General features: G+C 39.0%; 1 protein-coding gene across 1 annotated transcript in view; it reads left to right on the top strand.

Moving 5' to 3' along the window:
* Positions 1-5,830: 5,830 nt before the first annotated feature.
* LOC134224938 (delta-1-pyrroline-5-carboxylate synthase) overlaps positions 5,831-24,556 on the top strand; it is a 37,806-nt gene continuing 19,080 nt past the window's right edge. Inside the window, exon 1 of the mRNA XM_062704589.1 lies at positions 5,831-6,196. Within this exon, the coding sequence (XP_062560573.1) occupies positions 6,056-6,196 (141 nt within the window). The 5' untranslated portion in view covers positions 5,831-6,055. The remainder of the gene's footprint in view (positions 6,197-24,556) is intronic.

The raw sequence follows: 24,556 nt of genomic DNA, 5'->3' as shown, positions 1-24,556 counted from the left end.
TCATGCTTTTCAAGCTTGTATATAAACAACAATATTGGATTGTTGAAACAATAATAAATCTTATTACCGCCAAAACAATGTGAAATTCTTTTTGAATTTATGTAAGTTATTATTGTTTTTAAAACAGTTTTTTCTGTGTGAATAAAACAATTAAATCTTAAAATGGAACCCACTTCGGTCACTCTGCAGACAGCCTCTGGAGATGACTTAGAAGTCCTCGGATGTGCTTATATACCAATCACATTCAATGGTACTACAAAAATCTTGCCGGTAATACCGGTAATAATTATAATATAATATAACCTCCGCGACATAACCGTCGGTGTGTACTTGGGTACGATTTTTGGCAAAAGTTTGGCATTAGACCAACAATCCATGACCTACCAATTGATGCTCTAGACAAAACGAGTTGGATATTGAGAAAGAATTAACAGACAATCAAAAGGAGGAATTAGAAAAGGTTAAAAAGGAGTTTCTAGTAGCGATACCAGGCGATTTTGAAAAACGAACTTACTAGAACACACGATAGAGATGAAAGAAGAGTTTGAGAAGGCAGATCCAATTAGGAAGAACCCGTATCCCTGGAGTCCAGAGATCCAACGGAAGATACATCTGGCGTTAGACAACATGATTCGTGACGGTATTGTAGAGGAATCAGATTCTGACTGGGCGCTACCTGTGGTTCCAGTCAAGAAAAGGGAAAGCGAAGACGTTAGGCTGTGCTTAGATAGAAAAGAAAATTGAATGAACGCTCAAAAAGGGACGCGTACCCGTTGCCACATCAGAACAGAATACTGAGTCAATTGGGAAGAGTTAGGTTTCTTACTACCATTGACCAAATTCCTTTGTGTCGTGGGTCAAGAAGGTACACAGCATTCTTAATCCCAGGTAGAGGGCTATTCCAATTCACTCGGCTACCATTTGGATTGGTAAATAGTCCTGCTACGCTGAGCAAATTGATGAATCGTGCCACGGTGCGCTCGAACCTGCAATATTCGTGTATTTGGACGATATTGTAATCGTGAGCCAAACATTCGAAGAGCACATACAAAAACTGAGAGACCTAGCGAAGCATTTGAGGGAAGCCAATCTGTGCATTAATTTACACAAATCAAAATTTTGCTGCCATGAATTGCCGTACCTTGAGTACATTTTGTCCCAACAAGGATTGCGGCCTAATCCAGATCGCGTTCAAGCGATCCTAGATATCAGGTTCCTAAATCGGTAAGACAGCTTCGTCGATTCCTCGGTATGATAAATTATTACCGTAGGTTCATCGCAAACTACAGCGAAATCACGGCACCTCTCACTGACTTATTGAAAAATAAGCCAAAGAGGGTGCAGCCGAAAATGTATTCCAGGTCATCAACGAGAAACTTATCTCTGCTCCTGTGATGACCAACCCAAATTTTATGCTCCCTTTCGCGGTCCAAACGGACGTGAGCGACAACGCTACACGCTTAAAATCAATAACACAGAGATATGTTTGCATCACACAAAACGGACCTAATGCGGAACATCCTCTAGATGAGCGATAGTTACACAGCCACAAAAATAGCTCGTGTGGTTTTATTGAAGCTTGGATTTCAATATTTTCAACAGTATTTGGTTCCTCATGAAACAAGGAATCTGTACAAACGTTAACATGTTGAAAAGAACCGTTATCACGACCGTACGAGGCATTTTTGTGCCTGTGTAGCTGTCGCTCATCTAGAGGATGTTCCGCATTAGGTCCGTTTTGTGTGATGCAAACACATCTCTGTGTTATTGATTTTAAGCGTGTATCGCTGGTGTGCTCACCCAAATACACGACGGAGAGGAAAAGGTCATAGGTTACCACTCCGAGAAGCTCAAAGGAGCTGAACTAAACTACCATGCACGCTTAAAATCAATAACACAGAGATATGTTTGCATCACACAAAACGGACCTAATGCGGAACATCCTCTAGATGAGCGACAGCTACACAGGCACAAAAATGCCTCGTACGGTCGTGATAACGGTTCTTTTCAACATGTTAACGTTTGTACAGATTCCTTGTTTCATGAGGAACCAAATACTGTTGAAAATATTGAAATCCAAGCTTCAATAAAACCACACGAGCTATTTTTGTGGCTGTGTAACTATCGCTCATCTAGAGGATGTTCCGCATTAGGTCCGTTTTGTGTGATGCAAACATATCTCTGTGTTATTGATTTTAAGCGTGTGGAGATTCGCCATCGTAAGGGGAAAGAGAACATAGTGGCAGATGCGCTCTCCCGATCGATCGAATCGCTTGATGAGGAGCCCGAAGACGGGTGGTACAAAAACTTATTTGATGCTGTAGAAGAGAATCCTGAAAACTATATGGACTTTAAAATAGTAGACGGTGTACTCTACAAGTTTGTAGCGTCCATATCCGACCTACTAGACTACCATTTCGAATGGAAACAATGTGTGCCCGCTTCTAAACGAACCCACATTATGAAGCAAGAACACGACCAAAACCTCTACATTGGATTTGTTAAATGTGTCGCAAAAATCAAACTCCGATATTATTGGCCTCGCATGAGTGCCGATATAAAAAAAACATATTTCTAAATGCGTATCATGTAAGAGGCAAAGAATTACTTCTCGACCATTCCAGCTAATTTGCATGGATTACATTCAATCACTTCCCAGGAGCAAGATGGGAAACACTCACTTATTAAGTAGTGGTCCTGGACCTGTTTTCTACGTATTGCCTACTTGCACCTGTGAAAAAGATTTCGAGTGTATTTCTATGCCAAATACTGGAAGAGCAGTGGTTCAGAAAGTTCTCTACTCCGCAAATCGTTATCACCGATAACGCGACCACATTTTTGTCGAAGGAATTCGAAAAATTTACTCGAACGATATGAAGTTCAGCACTGGGCCAATGCGCGGCATAGAAGCCAAGCAAACCCTGCTGAACGACTAAACCGAACGATCAATGCTATGATACGATCGTATGTAAAGCAAGATCAAAAGCTTTGGGACACCAGGATCTCTGAGATGGAATATGTGCTGAATAACACATACCACTCGACAATAAAATTCAGTCCACATTGTGTTGTGTTCGGTAACGAAATAATCAGCAAAGGTTCTGAGCATAAGCTACATAGAACCACTGATCTATCAGTAGAGCAGAGAGTGGATAAGCTGAGAGGAGTGAGCAAAAGGATTAGTGAGTTGGTAAAAGATCATCTCCAAAAAGCTCACATAGATACAAAAAGACGATACGATCTCCGACATAAACGTTACTCACCGTCGTTCGACGTGGGTCAACGTGTATTCAAGCGAAGTTTCCACCAATCGTCGGCAGGCAATCAGTTTAATGCCAAGCAAGGGCCGCAATACTCGCCTTGCGACATTATAAGTTTATGGAGCATTTCATTTTTTTACGGAGCACTGTTTTTCGTTTAAGGAGCATTTCCTCAAATTAAGGAACATTTTTCGTTGGTTTAAGGAGCATTTCTTTATTTTAGGGAGCATTTTTCATAGTTTAAGGAGCATTTTTTATTTGTTTATGGAGCATTTTATTCATCCTAAGGAGCATTTTTCTTAGTTTTCGGTTGAATAGGGTTACCAAGCAAAACAATCAGCAATAAACTCTAGGGGCTATACAATTGTGCATAAGATTCTAATTTATGATAGCCAATTTCAAGGTACCTTTTGAACTATTTTATAATAATTCTTTTGTCAATATACTGCGCAATTATCATTAATTACATAGCAAATCTTTGCTTTTTCTAGGAGCATTTTTAATTGTTTATGGTAATTTTTTTTCGTTTCTACGGTACGCTTTTCGAATATCTACGGAGCATTTTATATATTTCAAGGTAATTTGTTAGATAATTTAAGAAAAAATGATCACTTTTTAAGAAGCATTTTTCAATTTTTAAGGTCAATTTCATCTGTTTAATTGGGATTTTTTGGGCTGCCCCTGTGAATGCGATGTGCTTACATTAGGTAAGCCAACTTTCCAAAGGTTGTGGCTGATTTGATATTCATGCCTACCACAATTAATCAACTAAGCAGCACGTTATTTACCACATTTGAGAATAATATGTTCGGGAATGTTGCATGGAATTGACAGATACAAAGCATACAGTAACAATACTGACGTAATACTGTCATCATTTTACATCACTTCAGTGGGCTTCGTAATCATCATTTTATTTTTCCTTTCTCTTTTATCTGGCGGAGGTTTTGCATGGGACTGTTGATTTGGCCCGATTCGCATAAGAATCCCAAGTTGATTTTCGATTTTGATTTTGGAAAAAAGCCTAAAACTGTCCATCTTGAAGAAAAACTTCGTTCGACAGAATTCTGTTGCGTCCTTTCGTAGCTCAGTGGTAAGAAGCCGGGATATAAAGGTAGATTGGGTTCCAATTTTGGTTTGGTTCACTCGATTGCTATGATTCAGCACATCAACAGCGTTGTTACCTGCGTTCCAATCGGGGGATATCCTATGCCAGGAGAGCCGGAAAGCGTCGGTCTGTTTACTGTGGTCAGCAAAAAGTTTGGAATCTATCAATCAGTCCAGAAGGGCGTAATCGAAACCAATCATTGTTTACGCCTCAAATGTACAAATGGCCATTGTGGGACATCGCACACATTGCGTGTTATCGTTAATCCATTTTTACGCATTGAGCAGCATTGAACCGGAAAATCCCCAGCGCCAGCCAGCAACAACTGGGGATCGGATTTAGCTGACCGGCAAAAGAGTCAAATGTAGTTAGGCGTAGTTGACCGAGTGAAATGGTATTGCGGTTCCATCTAGCCCGGAACAGCGAATCTATAAATTTCTAATTCACACATCAATTATGGAAATTGAATTTACTTATCCCAAAATCAGATCCGTTAATCTCGCATTTTAGCTTCTACCAACACTTCCTATTACGGCTTCGTGGTTACCCGGACTGGATTCAGTTTCAATACTGATGTATTTTAGCTCCCGTTTGCTCATTGACACTTGTCTTTTTCTTCTTTTTTACTCGGATTTCATTCCTCAACTGTGACATTGCTGTCTCATTGCCTATTTAGCACTGAGCATAACCACGGATATCAAGGGCGAGGTTTCTGAGCCAATTAACGCAAGTAACAAATAACGGCATACTTCGATGGATTTTCTCAAACTTTCCCACCAAAGGAGGGTCTGCATTGCAGTCGTGCACCTTCCCACTGAGCTGCAGGAAGCCACACATGGCGGGTGTTGGATTTGGTGATAATAGCACAATCTGATTAAAAATTGGGTTCGCGTTTCAATCCGCTCCGAGAGCGACGGGGGCTTATCAGGCACACCAAGGGTCACCCGTTCTAGCTGTACAGGAGTGCGTTGGCATGATGATATCGTAGCGATATCGCGCCAACGTGAACTATGATCGGTCATGGCAGCTAAACGTGTTTTGATTTTGTATTTTTGGATGCGAACTGGGTTGGACATGCTTCTTAATCCTGCCCCAGTAAACTACCTGCACATTGTTTTTATATGGGATGACCCGGATAAGGATTCATAATCATTATATTATAGCTGATAACCACTAACAAAAGTGCGAACTGTGCAATGTTCAACGGGATGACGTGTGAAGCTTCTACCCGGTCAACCTTCCCTCCTGATGACCCCTTCGTTCCGTCTGATTGGTGGAAAAAGAAGCTGTAAAATAGCACTCTAGCTCTTATCGCTATCAGTTTGACTATATTGACTGATTGGTACTAGTAGTGTGCAAACACAAACAGGAGTGTCTTACTCACTGAACGGATCGCTGAAAGTGCCCATTCGTTCGCAGAATGACCGAATCTGGATGGTAAAGCTTTAATCCCCACAACGATTAGTTGAGTGTGAGCCAGCTGATCGGAAGGACCTTCGCAGAGATCCCTGTTTGCTGCGGCCAACATTTCTAGTTCGCAAGACTATCTTCACAACAAAACTCCATCGCTTTGGTTATAATGCTGTGATTTTGCTGGAGTGTATCCATCAAGTGCCAGAAAGTTTCCAGGAAAGCCAACCGAAGTTGTAAATCAGTGGTTACCGTTTGTTTCTATTTTCTTGAAAAAATGTCGTCATGTCTGCGTGGTTTGGGCCTGTGCCGTGGTGCACATTTGCTGAGAAGCAGATACCAGCAACCGTTGCTGAAAAATAGCCGAAGTTTTTCGGTTGTTGGCAATCCAGGACTGCAATCTTACCTGGCGGAGCAAGTAAGTAGTTTTTTTATTTCGCATAACAAGTGGCCATGTTAGTGGATTTTTGGTTAAGTCAAGAAAGTTATATTTCGTGAGATAAATCTTGACATGCTGCAGTGCTACTTTTTCATTCTACATCAAGTAGTCAGTGTTTTTATTAAATTTGACTATAATCTTATATATAAAAATGAAATGGTCTGTGTTCGTATCCGCATAACTCGAAAACGGCTGGATGGATTTTTTTCATTTCTTCAGCAGAAACATTCGTTATAGTTTCCGACGGGTTTATATGATATTTCCTAATACGAAAATTACGAGTAAAGTTGAGCAAATCGTGAAAAACTAAAATTGTGATTCCTATGCGAACTTTGCATGGGCAGTTCGGAACGCACATTCTCGCCTACTATGCAGGACAACGTCTGCCGGGTCAACTAGTGTTTAATAAAAATAATTTAACGTTTTTTTTATTTCTCGAAAACTTAATACAGTCAAACCTCCATGAGTCGATGTTCCATGACTCGATATCGACTCATGGAAGCAAATTATTCCACACTAAAAAATATTTTCTTGGTTACTGTGATGGTCCCTCCAAAGAGCTTTCCAAGGTTTTGCTACTCCACATCTCGATTTTTCCATGAGTCGATGGTCCCTTCAATATCGACTCATGGAGGTTTGACTGTATGCTTAGAAGTGCTGGGCAGATTTAATGAATAATTATATTTTTGTAAAAATAAAAGATCAAATTTAACAGCTTATGAAGTTTTTGTGTTACATTTTGTAAATATTATTTTTAAGTGTTGCGACCAATGTAGAGTTTTGAAATATTTTTCAAATTGTGCGAAATGATGAATTTCAATTGTTTTAAACCGTATACGTAATATAAAATACATTTCAAGCTAGACTACGGTTTTAATTAGATGATACAAAGTATCTTGATGTGAAAGTTAATACACCTAATTTCAATTGGAATTAATGTTAATGACGTGTTATACGAAGATGCTTTTAATATAGTGATGAAGCTCGTAATCTGAGGCTATTTCATATGTTCGAAATAGGAAAGTTGGGGGAATATGTTCGGTTGGAAGCACCATTTTGTTTTTGGTCCATAGCTTTGGTCTTTGTTGAAATTGTGTTGGCTTATGTACATCAATGAAAAGGCGTACTGATTTTTCGTTGATTTGAATGGTAAAATGTTTACAATTTTGTTAATTGATCATATTTTGACATTTTTAGGGTTTGGTTGTGGGAACATCAGATAACTCGGGCATCAATAAAAAAAATAGGGAAAACCGCCAAATGTTGGACGGCCAAATCGAATTAACCGAAAAATATCTAAATAGCCTTTTTGCGCATAATAATAGTCTGAATAGCAGATTAGGGATGATGTGTGACTGGTGATTCTTAAATAACTTCGAAACGCAATATCCAATCGAGGGAAATTTCAATGGCAAAAAAGTGTTTCTAGAATGAATAAATCCAGCTCACCCTAACAGCGGACGCTATAAAAAGTAAGACAAGAACTGTGTTCACACAATAAAGAAATAGAGATAATAAAAAAATAGTAATACATTAACCAATAAATAATTTGAATCAGTTATAATCTAAAAGAAATGAAAAATCCAAAATAATCCACCTAGCGGTGATGGTGCCTTTCTCGTGTACTATAAACCAAGAAAATTCATAATATTAACAAGAAAAGCACATAAGAGAGGTTTGCACTTTAGGGGGATAGATTCAGTTATTTCCATCAATTCTCATTTATTTGCGTTTATTTGAATGCATTGCAGCAGTTTTTTGAAAAAAAAAATCGATTTTGAATTTTTTTTTCCAAGGGCCCTTGGGAAAAATGGGGAAAAAATCAATGTTTTTTTAATAACTCCGGAACGCAATGGCCGATTGGGCCAATTTTTAATAGCGAAAAATTAGGAAGGATTCTGCGTCGGATGCAACCTGTTGCATGCCATTTTGATAAAGCTAAGTATAAAAAAGTGTGTCTCACATTTTTTGTACACACACACACACGCACATACATACATACATACACACATACAGACATCACCTCAATTCTTCGAGCTGAGTCGATAACATTGGTATGCGACGCCGCCAGATACCGTTCTCCTGTTTACCGCCGAGTATTGTCCGCATCTTACGCTCAAACACTCCGAGAGCTCTCCGATCAGCCTCCTTTAACGTCCATGTCTCATGGCCGTATAAAGCCACCGGAAGAATCAGAGTAGTATACAGCGCGAGTTTTGTTTTCGTTTGCAGACTACGGGACTTAAGCTGGTTACGAAAGGGGCAGCAGGGACTATGTCCAAGGGCATGACGACCCCTCCCCATGGCCACTGCGAGTTAGGGGGCCTGTCTAGGATGTGGTGGAGTTTGACAGTGGGTCACGGCAAGCGACAAACACACGCGCGAAAGTAATGCAAAATTCACCTCGCGGGTAACATCATTATCGCACGTCACTAATGTTCCAAGATACACAAATTCTTCTACCACTTCAAATTTTTCACCATCCAGCACCATTTCGCTACCATCACCACTAATGAACCCACGTTGATTGCCAGCGACCATGTACTTCGTTTTGCTGGTATTGATCGTGAGTCCAATCCTCGCTGTCTCCCTCTTAAAAGGCACAAAAGCCTCTTCCACGGCACGGCGATCAATCCCGATAATATCGATATCGTCCGCAAATCCCAGGAGCATATGCGATTTTGTGATAATGGTACCGCTTCTTTGCACACCAGCTCTCCTAATCGCTCCCTCGAGCGCTATATTGAACAGTAGATTCGAGAGTGCATCACCCTGCTTTAATCCATCTAAGGTAACAAATGACGTCGATATTTCATCCGCAACCCTTACACTTGATTTCGATCCGTCCAACGTTATACGAATCAGCCGTATCAGTTTCGCCGGAAAACCATAATTCAAGCATAATTTGCCATAATTCATTCCGTTTCACTGAATCGTACGCCGCCTTGAAATCAATAAACAGATGATGTGTCTGCAAGTTGTACTCCCGGAATTTATCAAGGATTTGTCTCAGGGTTAACATTTGATCCGTCGTTGATCGGCCCTCACGAAAACCTGCTTGGTATTCGCCGACGAAGGACTCTTCAAGCGGTCTCAATCTGTTGAACAGAATACAGGACATAATTTTGTACACCGAATTAAGGAGTTTTATTCCTCGGTGATTGGCGCACTCCAGTCTGTACCCTTTCTTAAAGAGAGGGCAAATGAGGCCGTCCAACCAGCTAGCAGGCATTTCCTCGTCTTCCCATATTTTCGACATAATATGGTGCAGAACTTCATAAAGCTGCTCACTGCCATGTTTGAGAAGTTCAGCCGGGAGCTGGTCCTTCCCCGCAGCCTTATTGTTTTTCAGCTCTTTAACAGCTTTTTTAACCTCATTTAGTGTAGGTGACTCCACAGCTTGTTCATCGTCGCTAATATTTATTCTGTTCACAGATGCACCGTCACTTCCTCCATTCAACAAAGTCTCGAAGTGTTGCTTCCACTTCAGTTTTATCTGTCAGCAAATTCCCTTGTTGGCCGTTGCACATGACGGGAGATGGCGCTGTCTTTCTCCGCACGCCATTGACAGACTCATAAAACCTCCGCATATCGTTCTGCTCCATTTTTTCCTGCTCCTCACTAATAACTTGTTCTTCGTACTCTTTTTTCTTCCTGCGGTGGGTTCGTTTTTCGGCTGCTCTTGCTTCCTTGTACCGATCTCTATTCGATCGGGTACCCGACACCAACATCCGGCTTCTGGCAACGTTCTTCTCGTCTGTCACTCTCTGACACTCCACATCGAACCAACCCGTCCTGGATCGCCTCTGTGCAGTGCCTACCACTTCTCGTGCTGTTGTGCTCACCGCTCCATGGATCAACTCCCATAGATCGTTGATGTTGTCGTTCGTCTCATCCGTTCGTCGAGCTTCTGGCGGTACTCAGCCGATACTCCTTCCGCCGACAATCGCTGGATATTGTAACGCATCGTTCGCTGTGATCTTTCGTTCGATACAGTTGACAAACGTGATCGAATTTTACTGACAATGAGATAGTGATCAGAGTCAATGTTCGGACCTGTGAATGTCCGCACATCGATAACATCCGAGAAATGGCGCTCATCCACCAGAACATGGTCTATCTGGTTGCAAGTTTCACCATTTGGGTGTCTCCAAGTGTGCTTTCGGATGTTCTTTCGTGCAAAGTAGGTGCTACTGATGGCCATCCCTCTGGCAGCAGCAAAATTTACTAGCCGTAGGCCGATGTCATTGGTAGCGGAGTGAAGGCTCTCCCTACCGATTATGGGACGGAAAAAGTCCTCTCTACCGACCTGAGCGTTAGCGTCTCCGATAACAATTTTCACGTCATGCTTTGGGCACTCTCCATAGGCTTTATCAAGACATTCATAAAACGTGTCCTTCACGTCGTCGGATTTATCGTTTGTCGGTGCGTACACGTTGATTAGGCTGTAATTGAAGAATTTGCCCCGTATCCTCAACACACAGATTCGTTCGCTAATGGGTTTCCACCGCATCACTCGCTTCATCTGCTTGCCCATCACTACGAAACCAACTCCATGCTTTGCTTTTTCACCGCCGCTGTGATAGATGTTATACTTGAATGCAGTGTTGGTTGGGGGATCCACGGCTCGGAATTCACGTTCTCCGGATCTGGGCCATCGGACTTCTTGAATAGCAGCCACGTTCACTCCAACCTTCTGCAGTTCGCGAGCCAGAAGGCTCACTCGTCCAGGTTCATTTAGGGTCCTGACATTCCAGGTACCGGGTTTCCAATCATAGTCCTTATTTCGTTGCCGGGTCGGTTGCCAAAAATAACGTTCTCTTTTTCTGGAGATATTTTTTCTCTGGAGATATTTTTCGTGGTATTTGAGAGGCTTCAGTAAACTACCTTACCGGGGTCGCGTTACCTACATCGCGATGATGGGGCTGCCACCTTAGGTATAGCTGACGCGATACAGCATTTCGTTAATCAGACGCTGTTTGAGCCGCCCCTCCTGGTGAACAGACGCTCGAGGCGTAACTTCTCACTCTAGCTGATGTCAGAAGGACAACAGTGCCCAGGCTGCACTACCAGCTAAGTACACAACCCTTAGCAGGCGGTCTTTTGTCATCGGACGACCCGTGGAAGCGTGAGATAGGGACTTGTGGGGACCAGAGCCCTGTTGGGCGCTCCGCATTCAATTTTGCGACAAAATATGGGTTATGAAATAGGAAAACGTGGTGGCGTATTTTATGCAACCGGCGCATTGAATTAATATTTCCCCTACGAAAGTATATAAATGAGGCACTCATACTGCGAATAATCGCATTACATGAATAGGAAATTCAGCGAAGTTGGGACAAATATGCGATGCCAGGCAGTTTAAGGTAGAGGTGTGCGCCAGTGCGGAAATCGTCGTGCGGCGTCACGCCGAAAGTCATTTTAGCCGGCAGCGTGAAATTTTTTTTATTGCAATTGATTCCCAAAAAATCATGATTTTTTAGCTTTTGTGAGAAAATGTAATGAAGCTCGCCAGAAAAATATCCCAAACGTTTTTAAGAAGCATTCTCAAACAAAAATATGAAAAGTAAGCGGCTAAAACTTAATACGCAGAAATTTATGCTATTCTACGCTAAAATTGTTCTCTTCCTAACAAGTTCGCGTACAACTTGCAAGCAATATTGACGATTCACGTTAAATATTGTATACATTTAGGCTATATCAAGCGTGGAATTACGCTGACGCTACTAATAGCGTTTCATTTATGTGCATTATTTTAGTGTAAATTTCAGAGAATTTTTCTATCTGTGATTCTTTCGCGTTTTTGCAAAATATATTTTTTTAATTTGCTCATGATTTTTTTTTCATTCAACCTAAGGACTCTTTTGAATTAACCAGTGAAGTTCTATTAGATTTCCACCGAAAATTCCTTTGAATTCACATAAGAAGTTCATCTTAATTTGCACAGCAAACTCATCGGAATCCTCACGGAAATTACATATGAATTTCACCGGGATATTTTTTATCACTACCACAGCAAATTTATCTGAATCTTCACGCGCAAATCCTTGGACCTTTCACTGGAAGTTCTCCTGGTTTTTTTTTTAACGTAGAATTACATTTTTCGGTAAGATAGGGTGGTCATTCTAAAGTTTCAAATTTGGGACAATCACGAAAAGAGTTTCTGCCTTTCTCGGACTCGTAGTCAAAAGATATTTTAGTTACTAGATAAAGATTGTCGCTGTCGTCGCTGTCCGGAACATCTTTTGCTGGCGAGGATAGGGGAGCTAAATGTCAAAGAAGGAAAATCCATACGATTTGACAGGTATGTACCACACATGTTTCGGACAGCAGAACAAAGGGAACCGAAGCGACAATCTTTATCTAGTAACTAAAATATCTTTTCGTAGTCCCATAGTGTTATATACCAATTGAGCTCTATGAAATATCTGTCTGTTCTTGTGTATGTATATATATGTGTGCATGTGTGCACAAAATATGAAAAAAATTGTAAACAACCTTAAGGGGCTGTCCACAAACCACGTAGACCGAAATTTCACCTTTTAAAACCCCCCCGTCCCCCCTAGTAGACTTTCGTAGACTTTTCCGAAACACCCCCCCCCCTCCCCTTGAAGTCTACGTAGACTTTTCCAAATTTTACAAAACATTATAGGGTATCTGTTCCCATATTAATAACAGCCCGTATATTAATCCCAACCGTCGATAAACCAAATAAAAAATCAATTTATTTACAATTTCTCACATCGTATGTACATAATAATGGATGGAACACATTCTTGAATGTTTGGAATATTATTCAAGATTTTGTTTAAGTAATGTTTTAATTCACAAGAATCAAATTATTAGAAGATAAAATTATAAAGCACTTTTATTTTCATTTTCCTACCTCTGAACTGATGGTTTGATGCACTGCTCGATTGCTACTAGCAGATTCATCTGTTTTCACGCCGTTGTTTTCCACTCAATTTCAAGCTAAAACAATTCTATCCCTTCAAAATTCACTTCACAGCACATAAAGCACATCACATTTTCACTATGAATATAATTATATTTTAAAAACCAACGCGATTTCCTATAGTTTGATATAGGTTTATTTCTAACAACGTCTAAATTATTCTTGTCCGTATTCCAAACTGTTTACATGGCTTGCAGTGCTCTCAAGGGTTGCCGACCTAGATTTTTATTTCAAAGCGCTTGAATGAACTTTTCACTATGAAATTCAACTTTTATATTTGTAAAATAAATTATATCGAAAAGATAAATTATCACAAACACAAAATTGAACTGATAAGATGGAAAACTGGAACAAAAACAGCAATTTTGTAATTATATTTCAACTCAAATACAAAACATTGAAGAATTCGGCATCACTGCAATCATATCGTTACGTATATACACAAGTAATAGTGTGCGTATTTTATGTTGGACACAGTATTATTGATATAGGTACAGGCATAGGATTAACTGTTTTTGAATGTTATTGAAATAGGTGCATGGCGGTGATGATGTTTTTTAGCAAAATACTTCTATAATGTGATGAAAATTTCATTTTTGAAGTTACCAAATTGTTTTCAATTAAAAACTACATGAGCCAAGCATAATTATTCTCATGTTTCTTGACTATTGGGTGAGAAATCAATGCATTTCATATGCGCATTGCCTTATTGTTATTGATATAGGAACAGATACCCTATGTGATTTTAAAAATATGTAAATCAACCACGTTTCATGCAATTCAGCTATTTAAATCCATTTCCATGTGAACATTACAATAAAACTCGAATTTCAAGCATAACTAAATCAAACTGAACAAAATCCAACAAAACAAATATCAATTTGAAAGGAAATCAAATTTAATCTTCTGTCCATAGCTCCTGAAATCAAATCTCAAAGCCAAGTGATTTGATATCTGTTGCATTCTATTCCTCCTAGAGGTGTGAGTCACCATCGCCGACACTTTTGCATCGGCGCGCCACTGCTTAAAATCTGTCACGCATCTTTCCTATAATTCTGTACGCCGATGCAAATTTGTAAAAACCGAAGAATTTTCAGAATTTCGAGAAATTTCGAGTTGAAATTCCGAGAATGTCAAGTCTACATTCCAATAAGTTTTGCGTGGAAATTTCGTACAAATACGTACCTTGAAAGCTTCCAGGTAATATTCCAAATAACCCTCCGTGATAATTCCGATGATATGATTTTCTTGAAAAGTTCATGCAATATCCCGCTGAATAATCATCTGTTGAAATCCCAAGAATATTCTTCTAAATTAAAAACAAAACCGTTTAAAAGAACCCGAACAATTCTCCGTTAAAATGTAGAATTATTTCCCGAGGTAATTTTAAATTTAAACGGGCATTCCGATATATTTCCCGTGGAAATTTAGAAAGGTTTCCTATTATTTTTTTAAATTTCTCTCGCAAATTTTTTCTTACAAAGAATTTTCTGAATAATATTCGGTGGAAATTATGGAGAATTTTCAGTTTATTTTTTTGCAAATATCTCATAAATAATTCGAATAAATTTTCATGAAAGTTACAAAGGCTTTTCTACAAAAACTGCAAACAATTTTTTGTTGTGGAAACTCAAACAGTTTTTGGTGGGGAATTCAAATAATTTCACGTGGAAATTTTCAACAATTTATTTAGATATTCCGGAGCTTTTCCATCGATAACTACAAAGAACTTGCATTGGAACTAGAACTGCCGAAGAAATGTACGAAGTATTATCCTCGGGAATTTCGAAGAATTTTGCTAATGTGTCCAAAGAATTTCTTGCAAAAATCCCGAAGAATTTCCGAAATGAAGAAACAATTTTCGGGGACTTCACAGAAAATCTTCAGTGGATTTTCTCACGGAAATTTTGGTTTCTCACGGAAATTTTGGCGAATGCCCTTTACAAGTTCCAAAGAATATCTTTTGAGCATTTCAAAGACTTTTTTTTTTGATATTCCAAAATGTTTCCTTTGTAAATTAAAAAAAAAAAACAGTTGAAGTACGACATAATTCAATTTCCATAGTTTCCAAAGAAGTTCCTGCCGAGAAATTAAAAAAATTCTAGTGGAGTCAGCAATAAAATCCAAGTGAAGATTTTGAAAATCGAAAGCTTTTATAGAATACTTTGGAGAATTTCCTGCTCAACACAGAAAAATTTCTTGGTGAAATCCATTACTTTTACTCAAGTGAAATTTATTACATTTTTATGGAGAAATGCAAGAGATTGGTTCGGTAAAGTTATGCAAAAATAAAACGTAAAATACTAAAAAAAAATCAAACGAGTGAACTTCGCACAAAGCTGCTGTAAAATCGTTTAAAAAAAATAAAAAAATAAAAGCCTACGTAGACTTTTGGTATACTCCCCCGTCCCCTTTCGTAGACTATCGTAGACTTTTTCGAAACCCCTCTCCCCACCCCTCAAGAGTCTATGTGGTTTATGGACAGCCCCTAACTGATTTCCTCGCAACAAATTTAATTCGGAAGGTGGTACAGCCTTGTTGATTGAATTTGATAATGATCGGTCATTCAGGGTTGTAAATATTCGGCAGCACTGGATAAAGGTGATGTGTTTTTATTATCATCTTTTTATTTTCTTCCTGCTTTGAAATCAACCTTCAACCTCACATTCCCGGAGAGGCAGAAAAGTAAACAACAGAACTCACATCACCCACTGCGCCGCGAAGATGAAATTTACCACAGCAAAATGTACACATTCAGGTGATTATAGAATAAAGCCCGTGATGAACTTTAGATTCACCACACGTTTATCTACATAAATACATTTTCAAAAGCCCAAATCTGGCGTAAAAGTTTTCGTACAGTGCCGAAACTCAAATTATGATTGTGCAGCATAACGAAGTAATCGATCTACCATTACTTCAGCCCCATACGCGTTATGGTACTTTCATCTCGTGCTCTTGAAAGAAAAATATTGGAAAAGCGCGTGGTTTACAAAATGGCCGATTTCTGGCTTTATTGTATAATCACCTTCAGGGCTGAAATAATGGTAGATCGTTTGCTTAGTTATGCTGAACAATCATAATTTGAGTTTCGGCACTGTATGAAAACTATTACGCCAGATTTGGAAATTGGAAATGTATGTAGATAAACGTGTGGTGAATTTGAAATTCACCACGGGCTTCATTCTATAATCACCTTAAGGTGGTTATACAACAAAGCCACAAATCGGCCATCTTGGAAACCACGTGCTTTTTCTAGTGATTTTTCAAGAGCACGAATTGAGAGAACCACAACGTCCATGGGGATGAAACATTCGTAGATCGTTTGCTTACTCACGCTAAACACGCAAATCGACTTTAATTGCAGCAGTGTACGAAAATTGTTACGCAAGATTTGAACTTTTGATTTTTTTGAACTTTAGGAGTAGAAAACCGTGTGATGAATTTGAAATTCACCACATGGCTTGATTGTATAATCACCTTCACCCAGTAAATTTAAAAAATTCACCACACGTTTGAATGGGCCACTCACAGTCATACGGTAATATTAATGACACACTGGTGGTACAAGTACCATGGTGCAAGTATCTTGAAATGAGTACCATACCAATTATTGTCTTTATTAAAGATAGTCTTGGAATAATTTTCTTGTTCTCTTGTACCATGGTACAAGTACCACAGGTGTGTCCTTAGTATAAGGCGCGAACTGAGCAGCCTGTCAGAGCGACTTGTGAGTGGCTGAATACGAAATTGAATGGTCGGTGTTGGAAATGATTTTTCGGCTGCACCCAGTCGCACTCACCACGGTGGCGATGAAGGCGACTGCAGATTATACTGAGATCCATGTTTTTCACTGCATTGACTGTGAAATATTTCTACCCTGATTGCATTCAAAAGATATGAAACACCCAAATTTATCCCCCAGAAGTGATGGTGATAAAATCGTGGGATTACATCTTAAGGTGATTATACAATCAAGCCATGTAATGAATTTCAAATTCACCACACGGTTTTCTACTCCTATTATCAAAAGTTCAAAACCAGCGTAGTATTTTTTGTACAATGCTGAAATTAAAGTCGATTGCTTAGCATGAGTAATCAAACGATCTACAGAAGTTGCGATCCTCATGGGTGTTGTTGTTCTCTCAATTCGTGCTCTTCAAAAATCACTAGAAAAAGCACGTGCTTTCCAAGATGGCCGATTTGTGGCTTTGTTGTATAATCACCTTAATGCCTTAAGGCGTATTGCACAATCGAAAGTGACAACTAATAAACATGATAGCCGAGCCCGAGACATTAATTTATTTGATGTCAATCATTTCAGTAAAACGAACATTTTTACTATTTTAAGAACATCGCATGATTTATTCATGCGATTTAAACAAAAATCAATAGCAATCAACTAGAAAACCGTCGATGAAAATTTGTTGCACATAAATCTGTGAAGTCTAACTATAAGAAAAATTAATTGATGTTTGTGCATGTATTGTGTGCACACACATTAGGGTGGCTCAAAAACACTTTTTCAAATTTTTTGATGGGCCGCCCTCTTATTCGGTTTTATTTGGTGCCCTGATGCTCTGGACAAAATTTCAGCCAAATCGGTCAACGTTTGGGCGGTGCTAAACTCATTGGAAGTTTATATGGAAAAATGTATGCAGAAACATCCTAAAACAGTGATTTGCAGTTGGACGGCACAATTTACGATCAAGAACTTCGTAATTTTCTAAGGTGACGGTTCATAATTTCCTCGGCAATCGCCACGGTATTTCCTCGGGAAAAGATTCGAAATTTCCCCGATAAACGCTCCGCAATGTCCACGGAAAACGGTCCAAAATTTTCTCGGGCAATACTTCGGAGTTCAAAGGGAACCGTTTAGACATTTCTTCGCAATACACTTTCTAGTTCAAGCTCTATCTGGAATAAGGGCGAATGTCGCAAGAGAGGATTCTATTCGTCGACTTCCCCTCTTTTAAATAAAAGTGACAAGAAGCTGTTTTCTTTGTAGTTTATCACCTCAGAACGATAGAAAACAATGCGAACTTGCATTCTGAGGTGATAAACTACAAGGAAATCCTCTGCTTGTCACTTTTATTCTAATGTGGGGAAGACGACGAAGATAATTCTCTCTTGCGACATTCGCCCTTTTACCAGATAGAGCTTGAATTGTCATTTTTCAATTTCATCATTTTTTCAGGATAACTTAGAAATTTCCTCGGAAAACGCTTTCAAATTTCCTCCGAAAACTTTTCGATATTTGGAAACGATATCTGGAAACGCTTTGAATCTTTTACGGAAAACGCTTCGAAACTACTTGGGGAAACACTTTAAAATTCCCTCGGAAAGCATTTCAAATTTCCTCAGGACACGCTTCGAAATTTCCTAAGGAGACTATTCAGAATTTCCTCGGAAAACGCGGAAATCTCGAAATTTCGAAATTTATTCGGCATTTCCTCGGGAATCACTTCAAATTTTACTCGCTTAAAATTTTACACGCTTAAGAATTTCCTCGGGAACTTTCCTCTTTTCTAAATTCATCATTTTCATCATTTTCTAAATAAGAAAATTTTATTTGGATATATTTGTGGCAGCACTCATAGAATCTTGGATTCCATTTACTGTAAAAATATGTATTATAAAGATCTTTTCGTTTGAAAAACTTCAGTTCATGATACGGCCAGTATCAGTCAGCCAGTACCAAATCGAAATATGATGGAGATTGTGCAACTTTGCTACACACACTCAAGCATGTTTGGCCAAGATTGACCACGCTCCCGTTAGCTCAATTAAAAATCAGGCCACTTTTATTTTTTTCCAACCAAGCAGCCAACTGTCCAATGGTTGCTCGAACAACTTCATATGCAATCATATAAAGCAACAACCGAAGCATTTTCTTAGGGGCTGAACCAATGTTGGACCAAAATGTTTAAGCGTGTGTTCGTTACATTATGCAGAACACACACGGTCAAGCTAATTAACCAACATTGACTCCACCCGCGCGTTTAGTCACGGATCCACAATGTCCAACAAACAGCGGCACAAACACTCAATTTATTTGACCAACAATATCACACACGATCGACCGACTTCCAGTAATATTAAGGAAGAAGCTATTATTATTTAATCAGACTAAGGCCGAAGTGGCCTGTGCGGTATATAAGAGCCTTCTCCATTCGGCTCGGTCCATGGCTACACGTCGCCAACCACGCAGTCTACGGAGGGTCCGCAAGTCATCTTCCACCTGATCGATCCACCTTGCCCGCTGCGCACCTCGCCTTCTTGTGCCCGTCGGATCGTTGTCGAGAACCATTTTCACCGGGTTACTGTCCGACATTCTGGCTACGTGCCCGGCCCATCGCAGTCGTCCGATTTTCGCGGTGTGAACGATGGATGGTTCTCTCAACAGCTTATGCAATTCGTGGTTCATTCGCCTCCTCCACGTACCGTCCGCCATCTGCACCCCACCATAGATGGTACGCAGCACTTTCCTTTCGAAAACTCCAAGTGCGCGTTGGTCCTCCACGAGCAAGGAAGAAGCTGTTTGTATTATAGTCAGATTTAGTTCTAGACCTACAAAAAGATTTATATAATGCAGCTTCAGTAGGGGCGTACACTAATCACGTAAGAAATTTTTCTGGGTTTTTCAACCACCCCTCCCCCCATGTAAGGTATTCCCCATTCAAATCATTTTTGGCAGACCCCCTCCCTCCATAAGTGCTTACATAATAAGTGTACGACCCCAGTAGTACTGCCTAGCATTTAATGTCCACTTAGACGTGACTTTTACTTGCAATAAGCCCCAAGCATAAGCTTCCATTTACATTTGGATCCATAACTTATTACATTAAGAGTATGCTCGTTTTCAGTGTCTTGGTATTGACGCGAAAAATCGGGTTACAATTTAAAACAGTACTAACTTGCCCCAAAACGAGTCAGTACGAGACACTGAAAACGACCTTACTGTTGAGGTCGAAATACGTATATGTCAAGGTACAATTAAGTGGTGGAATTAAATGGGATTTTAGAAACTCTTCTTATGACAAGTGAAGAAATAATTTTTTTTAACAAAATTGAAGATGTGATTGAAGTTCAAAAGGCATTCATATATAAGTAACAGAAGCGTAAACAATTACTGTTTTGAACCATTTTCTACAAACACTTTTTTTGTGAAATACCAGCCCACCTATTATCAATATTGAGTAACGGTAACATGAATAAATTATCTTTCGAAAAATCCGAAGTTGTTAAGGTAAAAAAATAATTATAACAATTTCAATTTAGGGTCAATACAATCCGATGCATCAGTGAAAATGGGACAAATCGAGGATTTATTATATTAGGACCAGGCAGCACAAAACAGTACTGTCCCGTTAAACACGGTGCCTATGATCAGCCGAGTTCTGGCTGTAGATAAGATTTGTAGGAAAATATATAGATTTAGCATTATCTTAAGTGTTTTTTTTTCGAAGGATTACCTTGATCGTCCTCAAATCAATTTTCCATGATCTGTTTTGTTAGCCAGTGTGAACCAGACAAGGGCGGATTGGCTTATAAATAGAGATAAGAGCAACAATAATAACATAACGTTGTTCGTATTTGTAGACAAGGTAACAGTGCGTATTGATTGATAAGGCTAAATGTCGCAAACGCACAAATCTATCACAATGATAAGCGTGAGCCGAATTATGTAAGCCTTGTAAATGTGATGATTAGACGTTATTTTAAAGTTCATGTTTTGGGATTGATAATAGCTATTCAATAAAGTTATTGCACGACCTTTCCATTCAATCTGCCGCCACAAATTAATGTTTGATAATTGTGTTTCAAAAATAGGTTTTAGATAATCAGCAACCCCATATGAAATCGATATACGATCACTTTAAGTTTTACAATATTTGATAGAATCGTTCCTATTCGAAAATAATTGCACCTGAGGAGGTTTGAAGCAGCCTAGCGGTAAGACGCGCGGCTGCAAAGCAAGAACATGCTGAGGGTGGCTGGGTTAGATTCCCGGTGCTGGTCTAGGCAATTTTCCGGTTGAAAATTGTCTCGATTTCTTTGGGCATAAAAGTATCATCGTGTTAGCTTCAGTGCTTATGCTTCTACTGTCCTAATCGATATGTTGAAGATTAGCTTGATTACGCTACTGAGAGGCTGACAGTTGGATCATATGTACGGATTCGCATTTTAAAAATATAGAAGTCTCCAATGTTTTTCGTCAGTTCAATATCATAACACTGAACACCAATTTATGTAGTTTAAAAATCAATCGATTGTTGTTGCTTATGTACGTGGAGCGGTTGAGTCCAATATATCTCCAGCACATTGCTACAGTACTTCGTCTATATTTAGGAAGTTCATGTTTTGCGTTCATGTCATGATCAAATTTTTTTTTCGAAATAAATACACAAACGTCAACCATTTTTGGTATCATAAGGAGTAATCATACTTTGAAGATTAGATTTTGGTATTTCAAAATTGATCATTTTTATTTAATGGATTTTCATGTTTTAGGTCTTTTATAATGGAGAAAACTTGAGTCGGTCCTCGGACGATAGTCAAAACGTGGCTTAAAACGTGTCAATTGATAAGCAAAAATCATTGTTTTGCATTTGCATTCCCGAGTAGACGAAAATTTATAATTTATTTAAAATTTATTCGGTTAGCTTATTTGGCCTTTTGTTTATTTGGAAAGCTATTTGAGTTTTGCTTTGTGCGGAAGGCAAAACGATCGGCCGGTTACCGTAATTTTGTTCTGATTTGGGTGGGTTAGTAAATAAATCAGAAAGTGATAGTTTGTTTCTTGTCCAGTCGTGTTTCCCCAGTAAGCGAGTTTGCAGTAGCCATCGAACAAGTAAGTGCAGAGCGTGTTTCAGTCGTCGGGAGAATAATAAAATATCTATTTCGTGTTCGGTGGCTCATGCGCATGTATTGCGCTTTGCTCCGGTCGAGACAAGTGCAAAAATTTTCAATTGTTGGCAGTAGTTATCGGGCAAGTAAGTACAGAGTACTGCGCGTCCGTTCGGTCGTCCAAAACGTTTCTTCTCCGTTTTTATATGCCACCGGGCGTGCATAGTTTAATATTTTTCTCGTGGCGAGACAGCGAATTAGTGTTATTTCCTATCCCATAGATCGCATCGATTACCGATGTGAATCCAGATAAATTATCCTTTGTAACTAAAACGATATCGTATCCCAAGACAACCGCTGAAATAGTCGGACTAACAATCCTTCCCTTCCTATATGACCGTAAGGACGTGGCAGGCGCCGTTATTGACTTTAGATATTTGAGCTCCCGAAACGTGTACATTGGGTAGCTAGTCTCAAGCCCCATTTATTGTGTTCTCTGTACAATTTCGCAAGTTCCAGTCAATCTCGGAGTAGCAACTACGAATTGTGCGGTCATAATGCTCAAGCTCATGCTCATTTTGTTTATTTGGAAGGCTATTTTGCTGTGAACTAAGTGCCAAGTTAATTACGATGCTAATGAAATTTAAAAAAAATAGGATTGTTTTTTTTTGACAACAAATTTTAATCAACCACGTGCATCTGTTACATTAGAAATTTATACATAGTCAAAAAGGCACTTAGAGATCTAGCGCTTCCGATAAAGTCAAGCAACTTATAGCAGCTTCTAGCTGTTGCAGTGCTTAATGAACACTAAGCAGCGAGGCGGCAATATCCCAGTTAGTGAGGGATGCAAGAAAAGAAAAAAAGTGGAATAGTGGCCTGAGTTCCGTCCAGGTTGACATTCAAGTGGTTCTCAACAGGTCAGCCTTGAAAGCCTCAAGACTACACATATTTTCTGCTTTAAATAACTATTCTAAATTATTATGGATAACATATGATCTCGTCAATAAAATTCAAAGAATCATCATCATCATTAATGCTCTATGTGCATTTTGTGCTTTCTCAATATGAACCCACACAGCAAAATCAAAAAGACTTTTCAAATATCGTTCATTTTAACTCAATTGTAATTGTAATGTAATTTATAGCAAGTCTAATCAGTTGAAGTCACATAAATAATATTTTTCTTCTAATAGTTACATGGCTAAGTCATTGGTAGTCAAAACCGCATCTCATGCTTCAATTTGCTTGTAAAATTAAGTGGTGGTGGTTTGATAAAATATTCCAGCTTCCACAAATAAAGCGCTACAGTGCGTTATTGTGCAATAGAATACATTAATACTTTTAACAGGCTTAGCTTAGTAAGAAGCAACATCCTACTGAAAATAGAACAAACATTTCGAAGAAAGCTAGTAATATTGAAGAAATTTTATATAGATACCATCAAACAAATTTCTGTCGTTTAACTTCAAACTTCTTTTCACGCATGGAAGTAAGCACCTGGATGCTGTCAGTAGCATTCAATTCCTTGAAAGAAAATATTTTCAGCGAATTGAACTGCTTTCAAAAGTTTCATTGCATAACAACTCATACCCATCCGTCAAGGTTCCAGCTCTTCTCTTGCGCTTGTTTACTGCCTACTCAATGTAAACTCACTTCCTGGTACTCGACTGATTGCAGTGATTATCTATGCTTTATATATAGTCATCGCAATCGACAGTTTGTATAACATCAATCAAAGCTTCCCACGCTCCGCGGCCGTCAGCTAGCTATCGTCGATTGTCGATTGTTTGTAAACACATCGCCTGTAGGCTGTTTCCGTGCTGATGTTGTTGCACAACGGTATATGGACTTTGAATCTGCAGGATTTTGTTGCATAAGGAAAAACATGCTTATTCGAAAGTGCTAAGCAAAACCGTCATCTTTGGGAAATGTACCGTTTATTTTTTATTGTGTAATACTTAAATAAGTCAAAAGAAAATACATAGTATGATAAGCTTTACTTTTATTTTAAATCAAATGATTTTGATTTTTCAGAGATAAAACAACAAATTCCACCAACTTCAAACTATGTTCCACTTTTCTTTTTGAGTCACCACGCGTCTCCATTCGTAGCTATTAGGAATCAAGGAAAACAAGTTACATACCAACATACCAATCTATGACATTCAGTTTAGAAATTTGTACCATTTATTTAAAGCTTTGAAACAATCTGTCGGATGCTTTTTACTTGTTCAAACTAAAATTTCTGCTTCAACTTCAAGCTTCCTACATGCATTTTTCGATTATCAACTTTGCACATCTCCTCTTCCACTGTCTATAGTTTTGATGCGATCGCAGCAGGCCTTCCGAAGCCCAGCGGTGAAATTCGCGACCAAAAAGCAGATCATACTAAAGACGGTTTTGAATAGTTTGATGCGTCTGCATAACAAATGGAATGAAAACCGAAAAAATGGCATAGTGGACTACGAGTCGGCTATGTTCCAGCTTGGAAAGGTAAGGTCAGCTAGAAGAACGCAAATGGGAGCAAGTTC

This window comes from Armigeres subalbatus, chromosome 3, assembly GCF_024139115.2.
Source record: "Armigeres subalbatus isolate Guangzhou_Male chromosome 3, GZ_Asu_2, whole genome shotgun sequence".
Classification (NCBI taxonomy): domain Eukaryota; kingdom Metazoa; phylum Arthropoda; class Insecta; order Diptera; family Culicidae; genus Armigeres; species Armigeres subalbatus.
The sequence above is the reverse complement of the archived record's forward strand: the minus strand, read 5'-3'. Positions and strand labels throughout refer to the sequence as shown.